This window comes from Eremothecium sinecaudum, chromosome V (assembly GCF_001548555.1).
Source record: "Eremothecium sinecaudum strain ATCC 58844 chromosome V, complete sequence".
NCBI classification, from domain to species: domain Eukaryota; kingdom Fungi; phylum Ascomycota; class Saccharomycetes; order Saccharomycetales; family Saccharomycetaceae; genus Eremothecium; species Eremothecium sinecaudum.
The window spans coordinates 102,728-118,773 of NC_030896.1; the positions used below are offsets into that span (position 1 = coordinate 102,728).

The 16,046-nt window shown below is 40.7% G+C and overlaps 8 protein-coding genes and 1 non-coding gene across 9 annotated transcripts; 7 read left to right on the forward strand and 2 right to left on the reverse strand.

Annotated features, from left to right (window-relative positions):
* The first annotated feature begins 71 nt into the window (after window positions 1–71).
* Window positions 72–143, forward strand: AW171_hschr52915. The gene has a single exon. It is a non-coding gene; the product is annotated as a tRNA-Asp (tRNA).
* A 1,392-nt stretch (window positions 144–1,535) lies between these two features.
* MRX18 (17-beta-hydroxysteroid dehydrogenase-like protein) lies at window positions 1,536–3,014 on the forward strand (the record flags this gene model as incomplete). Its single annotated transcript, XM_018132737.1, has 1 exon — window positions 1,536–3,014. One exon carries the CDS (start codon window positions 1,536–1,538, stop codon window positions 3,012–3,014), a length of 1,479 nt encoding a protein of 492 aa, XP_017987982.1.
* A 360-nt stretch (window positions 3,015–3,374) lies between these two features.
* On the forward strand, window positions 3,375–4,514 carry ARO3 (3-deoxy-7-phosphoheptulonate synthase ARO3; the record flags this gene model as incomplete). The annotated part of the gene is made up of 1 exon (XM_018132736.1): window positions 3,375–4,514. The coding sequence occupies one exon, from the start codon at window positions 3,375–3,377 to the stop codon at window positions 4,512–4,514; it is 1,140 nt and encodes a 379-aa protein (XP_017987983.1).
* A 257-nt stretch (window positions 4,515–4,771) lies between these two features.
* On the reverse strand, window positions 4,772–6,033 carry MUM2 (Mum2p; the record flags this gene model as incomplete). Its single annotated transcript, XM_018132735.1, has 2 exons — window positions 4,772–5,887; window positions 6,007–6,033. 2 exons carry the CDS (start codon window positions 6,031–6,033, stop codon window positions 4,772–4,774), a joined length of 1,143 nt encoding a protein of 380 aa, XP_017987984.1.
* Window positions 6,034–6,556: 523 nt separating this feature from the next.
* On the forward strand, window positions 6,557–8,218 carry HEM1 (5-aminolevulinate synthase; the record flags this gene model as incomplete). The annotated part of the gene is made up of 1 exon (XM_018132734.1): window positions 6,557–8,218. One exon carries the CDS (start codon window positions 6,557–6,559, stop codon window positions 8,216–8,218), a length of 1,662 nt encoding a protein of 553 aa, XP_017987985.1.
* A 379-nt stretch (window positions 8,219–8,597) lies between these two features.
* RTN1 (Rtn1p) lies at window positions 8,598–9,392 on the reverse strand (the record flags this gene model as incomplete). Its single annotated transcript, XM_018132733.1, has 1 exon — window positions 8,598–9,392. The coding sequence occupies one exon, from the start codon at window positions 9,390–9,392 to the stop codon at window positions 8,598–8,600; it is 795 nt and encodes a 264-aa protein (XP_017987986.1).
* A 608-nt stretch (window positions 9,393–10,000) lies between these two features.
* LYS4 (homoaconitate hydratase LYS4) lies at window positions 10,001–12,073 on the forward strand (the record flags this gene model as incomplete). Its single annotated transcript, XM_018132732.1, has 1 exon — window positions 10,001–12,073. One exon carries the CDS (start codon window positions 10,001–10,003, stop codon window positions 12,071–12,073), a length of 2,073 nt encoding a protein of 690 aa, XP_017987987.1.
* Window positions 12,074–13,128: 1,055 nt separating this feature from the next.
* HEM3 (hydroxymethylbilane synthase) lies at window positions 13,129–14,142 on the forward strand (the record flags this gene model as incomplete). The annotated part of the gene is made up of 1 exon (XM_018132731.1): window positions 13,129–14,142. One exon carries the CDS (start codon window positions 13,129–13,131, stop codon window positions 14,140–14,142), a length of 1,014 nt encoding a protein of 337 aa, XP_017987988.1.
* A 242-nt stretch (window positions 14,143–14,384) lies between these two features.
* Window positions 14,385–16,007, forward strand: PRP42 (mRNA splicing protein PRP42; the record flags this gene model as incomplete). Its single annotated transcript, XM_018132730.1, has 1 exon — window positions 14,385–16,007. The coding sequence occupies one exon, from the start codon at window positions 14,385–14,387 to the stop codon at window positions 16,005–16,007; it is 1,623 nt and encodes a 540-aa protein (XP_017987989.1).
* Window positions 16,008–16,046: the final 39 nt, after the last annotated feature.

Consider the following 16,046-nt stretch of genomic DNA (forward strand, 5'->3'; position numbering starts at 1 on the left):
GACTACGGTCACCGCGACAAGCTGCACTACCAGTTTATCTTTGTAAGAATAAAACTATCTTACAACAAATATCCGCGATAGTTTAATGGTTAGAATTCGCGCTTGTCGCGTGCGAGATCGGGGTTCAATTCCCCGTCGCGGAGTATTTTTTATTTTTCGAGATGAGAAACAGTAGCGAAGCACCAAATTGGATTAACCGTTTTCTAAAGACAGAGTACGAAATGGCTCATTTAACTATTAGCCTTTTTGATTACGTAACGATACTAAGGAGCCGCCACACAAACATGCATTAATCACCCATATCAAGGGTGCAGAATCAAATTACAACTGCTGCAACATGTAGACTTTCCGCCAGGGTAAGTCACTAGATCTGCTATCGGCTTTAAGTGCAATACCCACATGTTGCATTGAGTTCGTTACACATAGAGAGAATGTTATCGAAGAATAACCTTTTTCGATGATTCACAGATTTTAATCCTTTGTTAACTTCCGGTCTATCTATACGTATTTGGAAATAGAAGTAGAAATAGAATTTGAGTTATATATCTGGCACGGAGAAACTCATACCATTATGAAAGATAATAATAATACTTTCTTCTACGTCTGCTAAGATAGTTCGGAATCAACTCTGTAGCCCATTATTTTCTCTTATGATGTACGCAATTCCTATTGTACCATTGTTGCGTTCCAGGATATTCTAATATACACGAACATCCACCACCATAGTTTACATAATACGGTAATAATCCTCTTAGCGGCAAAATTATTGGCGGCAACAATCGGGAGGTGGTGCTTTGATAGAATAATCTGGCAACGATAGTACAAATTGCCTTCACAAAATAGATATGATTTTAATTATATGTTACATTCATCTATCCGACACACAACGGGTATTCAAATAAAGGTTAGAGCTACGGAATTATTCTTGAATACGAGTAATTAACGCGAAATATCTAATTTTTAACAAAAGAATGGAGCTTCTAATTGCCATTCCTTAGATTGTTAATTAAGATCATATTTTCTTAATATACGTCCATCGTTAGCAAACCTTCGCGAAGGTATTTTTAAATAATGATTGTAACACAAGGATAAGCAGGTATAAACTGTTAAATGTCCTATAAATATTTCGTAAGCTAAATTAACAATGGGTTAGGTTGTTTCCGTATTTAGAATGGGTGGCTTATGTGTAATACGTACGTTTCTTTACCAACAATCGGACCTGTAATTATCGGAGATGTGCAGACATAAAGTATACTGTCAAACTTTATAGGGTTTGATACTATCTAGTTCCAAAGAAACCACAAGGCAAAGGCAAACTTAGGCATAAACAGGGGCATCGAAGCTCTTAACAAAATTTAGGCAACCCATATACTATTACAAAGGTACTATGAGTATAATCGAGCCCACATAATGCTGTATAGGAATTAATTAATATATATATATATATGTCTGTCTGTCTGCATTAGTATTCAGAACTCTCAATGGACACTGAAGTCTAATACCAAACAAAACACCAATCTTAAACAAAATTCACTATGTTCAAGAAAATTCAAAGAGTGTTGCCGTGTGTCACAGCAGAACAACCACTCCCATATAAACCAACCGCATTGCTAGATATTGCAGCTCCCAATCCGGATTTTGACCCTTCGGTCATCTACCAGAATCGTAGAAATTGCGGTGTTAACTTTGGCTCGTTGTTCGTTCTAGAAAAATGGATATTCGAATCACTATTTAACGACGACTCTAAAACTGAACTTGAGGCTGTCACCTTGCTCAACTCGAAAAACGGAACTAAAGGTGCCGCTGAAAAGTTGAAGAAGCACTATGAAGACTACCTGGATCGTGTCGAATGGGACTGGTTGGTCGAGACTGGTGTGACTTCTATTAGGTTGCCGATCGGTTACTGGCACGTGAACAACGGTGCATTTGTTAGGGGCACGCTATTTGAGAAGGTTAAGAATGTCTACCAGCAGGCTATGCCTTGGGACTTTGTCAAGGCCTTGATAGAAGAGGCTTCGAAGCACAAGATCGGTGTCCTACTTGATATTCACGGTCTTCCCGGAGGAGCCAACGGCGAGGCTCACGGTGGAGAGGGGAAAGATCCTACTTTCTTCAGCACTTCGAAGTTTGTTGACTTGGTCTGTGACGAGATTATCCCATTTATGGTCATGGACACAGCACGCTTTTCCAATGTTGTCGGTATACAGTGTGTCAACGAGGCCGCCTTCAACTACGAGGCTGTGAACGAGAAGAAATACTACCAAAGAGCTCTACGTGCTATCAGGGAACACTCACAATACTTGCCTCTCGTGATTTCCGACGGCTGGTGGCCAGATCAATGGTCATACTGGCTAAGAGCTAACAATCTCGCTGCCGAAATCGTTATTGACAGCCACGTCTACCGTACTTTCCAAGATAGCGACAGAGAAAAGAGCGCCGAGGAAATTATCGACGATTTGAAGGCTTCTATCAAGTTAGACCCTACTACTGGAGATTTCATGGTCGGCGAGTTTTCTTGTGTCCTAGACGAGCAAACATGGAGCAAGTCTAAGGGCAACCGTCAAGAACTTGCAAAACAGTTTGGTCAAAAGCAAGTCTCCATTTTTAACAAGGTCGCTACCTGCGGTTGGTACTTCTGGACCTACATGTTTCAGCACGGTGATGGTGGCGATTGGGGCTTCGTTCCATCGGTAACCTCTGGTGCAATTCCCCGCAGACAAAGAAATGCCGTCAAGGTTGACGACAAGGTTATCCAAGGCTTCATAGACGAGCATAACAAATACTGGGATGGTAAAGGTGGTGATAAGATGGAGCATTGGAGATTTGCTGATGCTCTGAAGGGTACTGTGAAAGACATTCAAGCCTTCGACCGTTTAGACAACTCTAGAATAGGAAGGTTACACTTTTGGCGCCAAATGCGTAGAGAACAGTACATAAGAGCTAAAGGAGATAGTGACTACATGTGGGAATGGGATCAGGGGTTCGAAAAAGCTTTGGCTGAGTTCAATAAATAAAACCTTAATTATTTTAAACCCTTATTACCGGATTGACTGTGCTCAGATATTTTTAGGTTCAAGTTTTGCTGTTAAGAAAATGTCCATCTTATAACAATCCCGAACAAACCCTATATGACTCACCTACAAATTATTTTCCCTAGCAGGGGCCCCAGTTAAAAGCATCATATTGCGTGGGCGCCTGCTTGGATTGGAAAAAAAGACTCATCGCTCCCGTAAGCTAAATTTTTTCATTTGAATATAATATGTAGCAGAAATATTATAACTCAGTAGACATACTGTGAACTATTTTACAGAAGAACTGCGAAGTAGCTTTATTGTTTCTCTATAGTTAATCTAGTGGATTTACAAGAATCAAAAATGTTTATCAAGAATGAATACGTTGGTGATAGGGATCGCTTAGAAGACTGGAGAATTAAGGGTTATGATCCACTTATTCCTCCAAACTTACTACAGCATGAGTTCCCCACCAGCGCCAAGGGTAAAGAGGTCATAAAAAAGGCTAGAAGAGAGATTGTAGATGTTCTATGTGGCAGAGATGATCGTATAGTTGTTGTTGTTGGACCTTGCTCTATACATGATCCTGAAGCTGCGTTGGAATACGCTGAGAAATTGGAAGCTGTAAAGAATAAGTTGAAAGATCACTTAGTTATTATCATGAGAGCGTATCTAGAAAAGCCGCGTACCACTGTTGGATGGAAAGGATTGATCAATGACCCTGACATTGACAATTCTTTCCAAATTAATAAGGGTATGCGTATTGCAAGAGAGATGTATACGAAATTGGTTGAGAGGGTTCCAATAGCGGGAGAAGTTTTGGACACTATCTCGCCCCAATTTTTATGCGATTGCTTCTCGCTGGGAGCCATTGGAGCAAGAACTACCGAGTCTCAGCTGCATAGAGAGTTGGCTTCTGGGTTGTCATTCCCAATTGGATTTAAAAATGGTACTGACGGAAGTATACGCGCAGCTATTGATGGAATGAAAACTGCGGCGCACTCTCACTATTTCCTTTCTATTACAAAGCCCGGTGTAACTGCTATTGTTGGTACTGAGGGAAACGAAGATACTTTTGTCATCCTAAGGGGTGGGAAGACTGGTACAAATTACGATAGCAACAGTGTCCAATATGCTAACGAAGAACTAAAAAAAGATAAGATCATAGAGGAAGGAAGTAGGCATCGGAGAATCATGATTGACTGTTCGCATGGCAACTCAAACAAGGACTACAGAAATCAACCAAAAGTAGCACGTAGTATCTACGAGCAGCTGAGTAACGGTGAAACAGCCCTTTGCGGTGTTATGATCGAGTCAAATTTGGTAGAGGGTAGACAAGATGTCCCTCTGGCCGGTAACCGTGAAGGTCTAATCTACGGCTGCTCTATTACTGATGGCTGCATTGGCTGGGAATCTACTGTGGATACTCTAGAACTTCTGGCCCAAGGTGTGGCTAACAGGAGGAAAATATTAGGAGAGACTTCGCCCTCGGCATCTGATTAGAGAAAAATTCTGAATATACTATGTATGGTTCTTTACTATGTATTCATTTCATACATCGCTATTTTCAGATACTGATTTTTCCATTTTGTTATACCTTGTATAGGACGGCATTCTTCTCTTCCTTTACAAGTGACACGAATGTAGAACTGTTGAGCAATGGAAGTCCTTGATGTTGATAGCACATACTTAGGCTGAAAAGTCAGGTGATGTAATTGCCAGAAAAATAGGCAGTTTTATACGCGCCAAGTGGTTGTAAGTCACGATGCCTGCTTTCCGCTTGCATTGCCTGCCAGTTTTCCACCGGAGTTACCAGCCTGCTTCTCTAGCTGCTTCTCCAGCTGCTCCGTCTTTTTTTGTAATTCGAGGTTTACTTTCTTTAGCAGCTCAAGTTCAATGTGGGTTTCTTTGGACCTGCCGTAGCTTAACAGCTTCGCCATTTCCTGGTTCTCTTTGGTAAGCATCTCTAATCTCACTACCATCTTGTGGGCCAATGCTTCTTCGTCGTATCTGCCAAACCTCGTGACTGAATTAGTTGGATTCAACGAGATTGCTGTCATTATACTCTCTAAGCGTTTCCTCGTATCCTCAAGCTCTTCGTCCTTACGTTTCAGAGAAGTTGCCAGTTTATTGAAAATAATTTCCAGGTTCGCAGGTATCTCCACCGACATGTGGTCTAGCTCAAGGGTTTGCTGACGCAACTTCCGCCTTTGCATCTGCTGCTCTTGCTGCTTGAAGGTTAGTCCTTGGTTGAAGATTCCCTTCAATTTAGTAATTTCGTCCTCGAGGGACTCGATCTGAGTCTCCTTCAGTTGCAATTCGAGCCGCAGCGACTCCATGGAGTCCAGCGCGCCCTGTGAAGGGCTAGATTGTTGGCTCGAAGTGGTCCCAAAAGTTGTATTCAGGCCCGAAGAAGACTTCGCAGTGTGGCCATCCATGATACTCGCAGTAGTCAGGGTCCCCGCAGTAGATCCACCTGCGGCAATCACAGGATCTACAGAGGCTATTGAAGAAGTTGTGGAAGAATCGGTATTCCAATAGGAAGAGGACGTCCCTCCCCCTCCACAAGCGGCCTGATCAACGCTTCCGCTACTACCCCTGGACTGGTGGTGATGGTGGTGGTGATGATGCGACGCTCCCCCATGCGTCGCATGGAAGTGCTGTTGCGATTTCTGTTGCTGCTGTTGCTGCTGCTGTTGCTGCGAAGCGAACCCCGCCATTGAAGACGGAGCACTAAGTACGTTAGAGTCCGAATGCCCAGCATTAGCTCCCCCCATGAAACCTGCGTTCCCCATATCGGGCGGTTGATTCACACCTCCAGTATCGCCAAAATTCAAATTAGCAAATGATGCATCTAAACTATTCTGAGGCTGTTGCTATTTGTTAAAATTGTCAGTAAATAACGTTAATCAAAGTTATTATCTCCAATACAGACCATCAAGTAAAAACCAATGAGCCTATATCTGTAAGCCTAAAAAGCTATAATTTAACATACAAATAGCATAAACCCACCTGTGTTCATCGCTGTGTGCTGTGTGTTTTGGGGTATCGTTCGTAATCAACTCTTTAGTCGGGTGGCGTTAGAACTGCTGTTTATTTAATAGTTGAACTATAAAGTACGGACTGCTTCATAGTTGTCTCATCTTCGAATCATGCCGGGGGCGGCCGAATTGCCTAATTGGGATAAAATATAAAACCGGGTAACTCTGATCACGTGTGTCAGGGTAACTACAGGGTCCGGGTAACTTTCAACGGCTTCCTTCGATAGCCAGTCGGTTGAATAATCTTTCACTTCTGATTGGCTGATCCAAACAGAGTTTTCACTGCAGGCTTTTTAAAATTTGTTCGAGCTACACAACCGGAATTTATTCGAATAATATTATAGCTATTATAGGTCGATAAAATTTCTACCTCTTCCCACATAGTTCAACACTATTTATTTATTAAAGTGGCTTTTAGTTGTTTAAATACTTCTTTAGAAGCCATTAATACCATTAATCATAATACCCCAAATTGTTGAAGGTGCGGAAGTTTCTGGCTAGGTCATGGATTCCTTCATTCGTCAAACGGCTAAATTATGTCCTTTCATAAGAAATGCTTCTTCTTCGATGCAGAATGTCAGAGCACTCCATTCCACGAATATTGCTAGTATGGCTGAGAAGTGTCCAGTGATGAGGAGAGCTATGGCTACAAGGGAATTTAACTCTCCATCAGTTGCTATAGTCGATAGCACTAGTATTAGGAAAGTACCCAACATTATTATTGATAAGAGTAGTCACGAGGAGGCTTATGACTACGAAGGGCTCTTTGATTCCGAACTACGTAAAAAGCGCATTGACAGTTCTTACAGGTATTTCAATAATATTAATCGTTTAGCCAGGGAATTTCCTATGGCTCATCGGGATCAAGAAGATGATAAAGTTACGGTATGGTGTTCTAATGATTACCTGACTTTTTCAAAGAATGAGCAGGTTATTGATGTTATGAAGAAAACTTTAGATAAGTATGGTGCTGGAGCCGGTGGTACTAGGAATATAGCGGGTCATAACAAGCATGCAATGAGGTTGGAGGCAGAAGTGGCAGCGTTGCATAAAAAAGAGGGAGCTTTAGTATTTTCATCCTGCTTTGTAGCTAACGATGCGGTACTGTCGTTACTAGGCCAAAAAATAAAGAATTTGGTTTTCTTTTCTGACGAAATGAACCACGCTTCCATGATCACCGGTATTAAGCACTCACAAGCGAAAAAGCACGTGTTCAGACATAATGATTTGGAGCATTTGGAAGAACTCTTGGCAATGTATCCCAAATCTCAACCTAAGGTGATAGCATTTGAATCTGTTTATTCTATGTCTGGGTCAGTGGCTGAGATAAGAAAGATTTGTGATTTGGCAGAAAAATATGGTGCTATGACCTTCTTGGATGAAGTCCACTCTGTTGGATTGTATGGTCCACATGGAGCTGGTGTTGCAGAGCATTTAGATTTTGAAGCTCATCGTAGGGCGGGCATTGCGTCGCCTTCACACACTACTGTATTGGACCGTGTTGATATGATTACTGGTACATTAGGTAAATCCTTCGGCACTGTGGGCGGTTATATTGCTGCATCGGAAAAGTTGATCGATTGGGTTAGGTCGTATGCTCCTGGGTTTATATTTACTACTTCTCTACCTCCTGCAGTATTAGCTGGTGCGGCAGAAGCAATTCGTTACCAGCGTTCTCGTTTAAACTTAAGACAGGAGCAGCAAAGAAATACCGCTTATGTTAAAGAGGGTTTGCATGAACTTGACATTCCAGTGGAACCAAATCCATCTCACATTGTTCCTGTACTAGTTGGAAACCCTGATTTAGCCAAAGAGGCTTCTGACATTTTGATGGACAAGCATCGTATTTATGTTCAGGCCATTAACTTTCCTACTGTTCCACGCGGTACTGAAAGATTGAGAATTACTCCTACTCCTGGTCATAGCAACGAGCTATCTGACGTTCTATTGGATGCGTTAGATGATGTATGGAATACGCTACAACTTCCAAGGATTAGAGACTGGGAAGCTTATGGGGGTTTACTTGGTGTCGGAGAACCTGGCTATGTTCCAGAACCAAATTTGTGGACAGAGCAACAGTTATCTTTCACTAATGCAGATTTAAATCCAAACGTGATCGACCCTGTTTTTGAACAGTTAGCGGTTTCTTCCGGGATTAAAGTCTGATGATTATAGCGTGGAACACATTGGATATGTCACCTTAACTTGATTTAAACTGATACTCTTGTATCGGCGATGCTATATGCAGAATAAATAAGTGCATAAATTATTTATAACTGGTCTTAAGAAGATACAGTACATTATTATGATCTTAAGCAGCATGTTTCTACAGGTACAACACTAGTGGAAGTGAAATCCTACACGTGAAGGAATGTTGTGAATATTAAAACGCGACCAACCACGTGTATGAGCAGTTAAATATATAATAACGTTCTGTTACAGGATGGATGTAAGTGTGTTATATAAGACCTGGATTCGAGCAACGTGGTTTATATGATAGCATATAGACAAATAAACATAAAAGAAGTTGCGTAGCACGTTACAATCACAAAGCAATAGCTTCATTAGCCTTTAATCCAGCCACAACATCCTCTTCTTTGGTGGCACCAGGAGAAAGTTCAGCACTAGGAACCTTTGGGAATGAGGATCCAGAAGCTGATCCATAAGATGGCTCAGACACTCTAGATGAAGCAGTTGATAATGGCACTGCTGAAGCAGCATTAGAGCTTGAAGGGGACTTAGGAGAGAGGTATTGTGAAATTGGTCCCAACTTCTCCTCTACTTGTTTCACATATGGTGATGCTTTTTCAGAGGCAATTTGCTGAAATTCTGCTGATTTAGTCTTTGCTGTTTTAACTCCATGTTCAACCGCACTGTCGATCTCCCTTTGATATGTCTTGTAAACGAGAGGCAATGAAAATGTAGAAACAACACCAATCATCAACAATGGCCACAAACGAACAGTAGAAATTAACTTGTGTAAAATGTACAAAACACCAGCCGCCTTAAAGGAATGTTGAGGGGATGCAGCAAACAATAACTGGCGCATTTGCGATTGATAGTATGGTAATTGTTTTAAGAATTCTTCCATTTTGGGTCTCAACATCCCAGGAAGGTTTGGACATTCCTTCACACCATACTTAGTTACCAAACCTTGACCCAAAACTACTTTTGAGACGAATTCAATAGTTGAAGATGCAAAAAGAGTAGTATAAAGCACTCTTAAGAAAAAAGTTACCAAATTAACCTTCTTTAAAATTAGTAAAGCGACAACAAGGCCGCCGAAAACCTTACCAGTTTCCAATGGATTTTTCCATAATAACAAATCACAGGAAGACATTCTTGATTATCTCTATAGTGTAAGTTTTATTAGTTTACTGATTCACGATTTAGTAGTGATCAAGAGGGGGAAAGAGAAGGTTCAATAAAGAAAGTTGCTTTAACGTTGTAAAAAAGGCGGGAATTGCCCCTTTAGCACCGTAATGTATGGACCTTTGAAAAAATATTAGTAAAAAAAAAGCAACTTATTAGGTAGACAGATCATGTGATTTGCACGTGGTTTTATTATTGTTGCGGATCGTGGGCGTTGTGGGAATATGGAGGGTATGAAGGCGAGATCGGTGTAACGAGGGGCTAATTTCTGTTCATAGAGGACGTCTTGATGGTTGGGCCTGGAAAACTGGATCATGCGCTAGGATTTAAGTACGAGATTTTGGTACGTTATTTGTCTACGAAGGTCATGTGATACAAACGTAAAATACGCATTAGTCACATATAGTCACGTGATATATTTATCACGTGTAGAGATTACGCGAAAAGTGGTGATCTTAGATTATAGCGCTATGACTCAACTAGACCGCTGGTATTTTGCTACCGAACTCGGTCAAGTCGAATAGCAGTCGCTATATAAGAAGCCAATCTTTTTGCAGCCTTTAAACTGTGGTCCTAATGATAATTCCTTATAGGAAGAAGATGCCACAGCTTCTGCGTTGTAGACGGTACTTTGCATCGAGTTGCCAGCGGTACGCTCAGACTCTTACTGAGAAAATTATTCAGAGACATGCAGATAGTAAGAAGTTGGTTAGTTGTGGTGATTACATTTCCGTTAAGCCAGCGTTTTGTATGTCGCACGATAATTCCTGGCCGATAGCGTTGAAGTTCATGGAATTGGGAGCCGCCGAGGTGCATGACGCCCGTCAGATCGTGTGTACTTTGGACCATGATGTACAGAATCGGTCTGATAAGAACCTCACAAAGTACAGAAATATTGAGAATTTTGCGAACAAGCACGGAATTGACTTCTATCCCGCCGGGCGGGGTATCGGACACCAGATTATGGTGGAGGAGGGGTACGCTTATCCGTTTAATCTGACTGTAGCTTCAGACTCTCATTCCAACACATATGGTGGGATTGGGTGTTTGGGTACGCCAATTGTGAGAACTGATGCTGCTGCTATTTGGGCGACGGGCAAGACTTGGTGGCAGATCCCCCCTGTTGCCGAAGTGCAGCTCACGGGATCGTTACCTGCGGGAGTTACTGGTAAGGATGTGATAATTGCGCTGTGCAGTGCATTTGGCAAGGATGAAGTTTTGAATCATGCATGTGAATTCACTGGCGAAGGTGTTGCAGAACTGTCAATAGATGCTAGACTCACCATCGCGAACATGACTACTGAATGGGGAGCGTTATCGGGCTTATTTCCAGTCGATGAAAGGTTAATAGAGTGGTATAAAAGGTTACTTGAGAAAGTAGGACCCAAACATCCACGAATTACTCAAAAAGCTATCGATGGATTAGTCGAGCAAGCTGCAACAATGAAGGCAGATCCTGGAGCAAGATACGCCAAGAGACTGACACTGGACTTATCCACGCTATCTGCTCGTGTGAGTGGGCCCAATAGCGTAAAGATTAGTAACACTGTAGAGGACTTATCTAGACAGAACATTCGGATTAACAAGGCGTACCTACTTTCGTGCACAAATTCCAGACTCAGCGACCTTCAGGCGGCATCACGCGTGCTCTGTCCAACCGGTGATTTGAACAAAGTGTTAAAGGTTGCCCCTGGAGTTGAATTCTACGTTGCAGCTGCCTCATCAAAGGTTGAACAAGATGCCAAGAATGCAAAATATTGGGACATTTTAGTAAAAGCAGGCTGCAAGCCACTGCCAGCAGGCTGTGGACCCTGTATTGGGTTAGGCACCGGTCTACTGGAGCCTGGCGAGGTAGGTATTTCTGCCACAAATAGGAACTTTAAGGGAAGAATGGGATCTAAAGATGCACTCACGTATCTAGCGTCGCCGGTGGTCGTTGCCGCGTCGGCTGTTCTTGGCAAAATAGCTTCACCTTCGGAAGTCTTGGAGGTTGCCAAGACAGAGTCATCAGAAGTGAAGACTACCGTGACGGAATTACAGGCTCCCGAAGTAGAAGTACCTGAATCTGTTGAAATGCTTGAGGGCTTTCCTACTAAGGTAATGGGAGAACTTGTTTTTTGCGATGCGGATAATATAAACACCGATGGTATCTATCCTGGTAAGTACACTTACCAAGACGACGTCACAAAGGAGCAAATGGCAAAAGTGTGTATGGAAAACTATGATCCTAAATTCGGTAAAAAGGTAAATGCTGGCGACATTTTAATTTCTGGATACAATTTTGGTACCGGATCATCTCGTGAACAAGCTGCTACTGCTATACTTGCGAAGGGAATAAAAGTTGTAGTTAGTGCGTCGTTTAGCAATATCTTTTTTAGGAATTCCATCAATAACGCACTACTGACATTGGAATTGCCAGATTTGCTTCAACTACTGAGAACGAGATATAAAGATCAAGAATGTGAGTCAACTCGCAGGACCGGATGGTTTTTCAATTGGGACATTGTTCAATCTAGAATCAGTGTCAACGAGGGCTCTTTTGAAGGTAAAGAAATTTTTAATAGGACTGTTACACCCTTAAGCAGAAATCTGCAAGAAATTATTGTCGAAGGCGGCCTAGAAAATTGGGTTAAATCTCAATTGAAGTGAACTTTGTTAATTCTGACATTAAAATTATTTATTGAATACACCTAAACAACTAATAAAATAACTTGTAAGCATGCGAAGTAAGTATTTTAGTATGATACTACAAGAGTATCGCTAATTAATACCGTTATTATTACGATAGGATACTTTTAGTATTGTACCTTAATTATGTGCTAAAAACTTCGGCCGCCGCATTTATCGGCCTACAAGGAAGCTAAAGCAAACGGATCCTTTCTAATATTTTTAATCCTTCGAACAACATAAAAGGCAGAAATATTAAACAAGTGCAGTTTAAGATAAGTAACAAAATGTCATCTGAAACTAGGTTAGACTAGGAATTTCAATGTTGAAAGATTGCTCTTACATCGGGTGATTTCGTCAGGAAACGGAAGGCGAGAAAGTGGCGCCACTCATTAAGTGGCAGTGCTTGGTAATATAACAAGGCTAGATGCCCAGATGGACTCTAAATAATATTGAGGAATGTGGGATCGGTAACACGCTTGGCTTAGATCTCGCAATATATCCGCATATTTCAAGATACATTCTCGAGGATGAACTAGTCGCGTGACGAACAATTCACGTTGACGATTAATGATACATCTACTACAGGCTTCCATCAATACAACTGCTAGTTTTCTTGAGGAACGCAATGCTAACCGGTGCGTTCCAATGTTATCACGTGACCATAATCTAAGATCGTAAATTATGATGTGGAAAAATTTGATGCGGGCGATAGAGTCCCAAGCTCGGTATTTGACTTTCATTATCCTGGTAAGCGCGAGAATTAGACCAAGGAGCTGTTACGTTGTTTTAAATTGTGATTCTCTGCTGCAAAGTTTGCCCCATTGTACTCTTTTTATGTGCTAGGAATTTTGAATTCTTTTAGTACTATAGTGATTTTATCCATCTGCCAGTTCCATTACTTATCATTTACCTAGTTGATACTAGAACTTCGTAGGTAATACCAGCCAAAGTTCCCAGTCATAAACAATATAGTGTCCAATTTGCGGAGAAGTACCACTTGAAGTTGAATTTTTTTGCACGTTAATTTGGTAATTATGGTTTCAGATACAACTAAAGCTACAATGGTGCCAGAGAAAAGGATTATAAAAATTGCAGGCAGGAGGTCCAAGCTTGCCGTCATACAGTCAGAGCAGGTGAGTGCAATGATTAAGGCCAATTTTCCTGGCTACGAATGCACGGTTTTGGCACTGCAAACTTTAGGTGATCAGATCCAATCTAAACCATTATATTCGTTTGGAGGTAAAGCCTTATGGACAAAGGAACTGGAAGATTTACTATATGATGAAGACGAAGAAAAACGTATTGATCTAATTGTACACTCTCTTAAGGATATGCCAACTCACCTACCTGATGGGTTTGAGTTGGCTGCTGTAACCAAGCGTGTCGATCCCAGTGATTGTCTAGTAATGGCAGCAAACAGTCCATATAAATCTCTTTCAGAACTCCCTAAAGGCTCAGTTATTGGTACTTCGAGTGTGCGTAGATCCGCCCAGTTGAAGCGCAAATTTCCGGATTTAATATTTGAAAGTGTTCGTGGAAACATTCAAACGAGACTAAATAAGCTTGATAGCGAAGAAAACAATTACTCGTGTATTATTCTAGCAACTGCAGGCCTTGTTAGGTTGGGTCTGGAAAATAGAATAACTCAAAGGTTTACATCCGACATCATGTATCACGCAGTGGGCCAAGGCGCCCTTGGTATAGAGACAAGAACCGGAGATACTCGCATAAAAGATATCCTCGATAAAATAGCTGACAGAAGTAGCACTATCTGTTGTCTCTCTGAGCGCTCATTGATGAGAACCCTTAATGGTGGTTGTTCAGTTCCAATTGGAGTGGAATCTGAATTTGATGAGAAAACTTCGACCCTAGTTTTAAAAGGCATCGTGGTTAGTGTAGACGGAACCGAAGCAGTAGAAGACCAAATATCAATGCATATTAACGAAGATAAAGAAGATGCCATTAAGGCTGGTGCATTATTAGCTGAAAGTCTAATTGCATCTGGTGCTAAGAAAATATTAGACGACATACATCTACCTACCAGTTAAAACATAGTTCGATGAAAAATATTTCAGACACCAGTTTCTTACTTGTAAATATTCATCTCAAAGAAGCGGCGAGCTATGTTTACACTTAATTCCATTTTATATTTATAACTATCAATACACACATATTTAATCTTTTGATATTTCTAGTAGTGTGCCAACATGCTCTTTTTCCGTCTGTAAGAAAAATGTTATACTGTTACACTCATAGAACAATTGACAATCAAGGCCTTTAACACTCTAATATGCTACTGCCTGATGAATTAAAGAGCGATGAAAAGCTATCTAATCTACTATTAAAAACATCTCAATTTCAACAAACGCTGCCTTATTGGGAAGAGTTGTTAAATTATCTATTATTGAAGGCTAGCCCATTAAGTAAAGCTATAAACCCTGAACTTCGAAGCCTAATAAGGTCCACATATCAGTCGATGTTAATTCAGTTTCCATATGCTGAGAATTACCATATTGACTATGCTTTGTTTGAATTTAAGCTAGGCAGCGTCTCTAAAATGCATAAAATATTCCACAGCGCATTAAATGAGGTCAATAGCAGGTCATTATTATTATGGGTAGAATACTTAAAATTGTGCAATGAAGTGGTAATGAACGATAAAGATTTATTTAAGAAGTATGAGACAGCTGAAAAATATATTGGCCTTCATTTCTTTAGTGGTGAATTCTGGTTGATGTACCTTGAGCAGACTAAACAAAGATGTAAGATGCAGAGCCGCTATGTTATGCTACTACGAAAAATTCTAGAAATTCCTTTATATGACTATTCTACCTTCTACAGTTTATGGTTACAGTGCATAAACGACATCAAGGATATCTCCCAATTAAAGCTTTTTGCACCTGAACATGAAGTTTCCAAGAAGCTGAAAGTTGATATGAATCTCAAGCAGAGGCGAGGAATTCAATTACAGGTTGCCAAGCTTCAATTAAAGAAGATAACGAAAGAACTATACACTGTTGTACAGTATCAAGTGATGGAGATCTACAACCTCTTTGAGAGCAAGCTCACCACCCATTACTACACATCGCCACATACTTTGATAAAATACGAAGAGATTGCAACATGGTGTAAATACTTAAATTACACTATTAATACACAAAATATACCACTCATTAAGGTGACCTTCCAGAGGGCAGTAACTGCATTATGTCACTACGATATCATATGGCTGCAATGGGCAAAATGGTTGATTGAAACTGAGGCTGATTTTGTATCTGCAAAAAACGTACTCACCAAAGGCCTGATAATGAGCCATAGAAAGGCGACTATATTTACAAGATTGTCTCATGTTATGATAAGGGCAGCTGAGTACGCGGAGTTGGAAGCGATTTATGATACGGTACTTGAAACATACAACAATTGCAGTGAGACCATGGACACTGAGATGTTTATCGACTACATTCTCGTCACCCTGTTTTTAAAGACTCCTATTATTCGAAGTAGATATAATACAGATGAAAATCGTTTGCTAGTTCCAGAACAGGTACTAGATTCAATTATGAAACGATTAGGTACTGTCAGTAAAGATCAAAGCCAGCGGGTATTACTATGGCTACTAAGTCAGCTATATCAAAGAATACCGAGATCTGTTCTCGAAGAAAATATCTTTAAGATAATTATTGCATCCAATTGGTCTCACTTTACAGAGCATGGGTGGTTTTGGTACGAATACTGTCAGATGGTTTGGATAAACTCTACAAAATCCTACCTGGAGAAAAGAAGGTACATAGTTAACGAAATCTTACCAAAGGCGGCTAATTATAAGGTCGAAGATGTAAAGAGAGGAGTATTGAAATTCATGGATAATTATTCTCCGGAAGATTATGATGCGGTAGAATTATTATTTAGATAATTTTATAGAGAACTCTTGTAACTTAAAGATATTCCATGC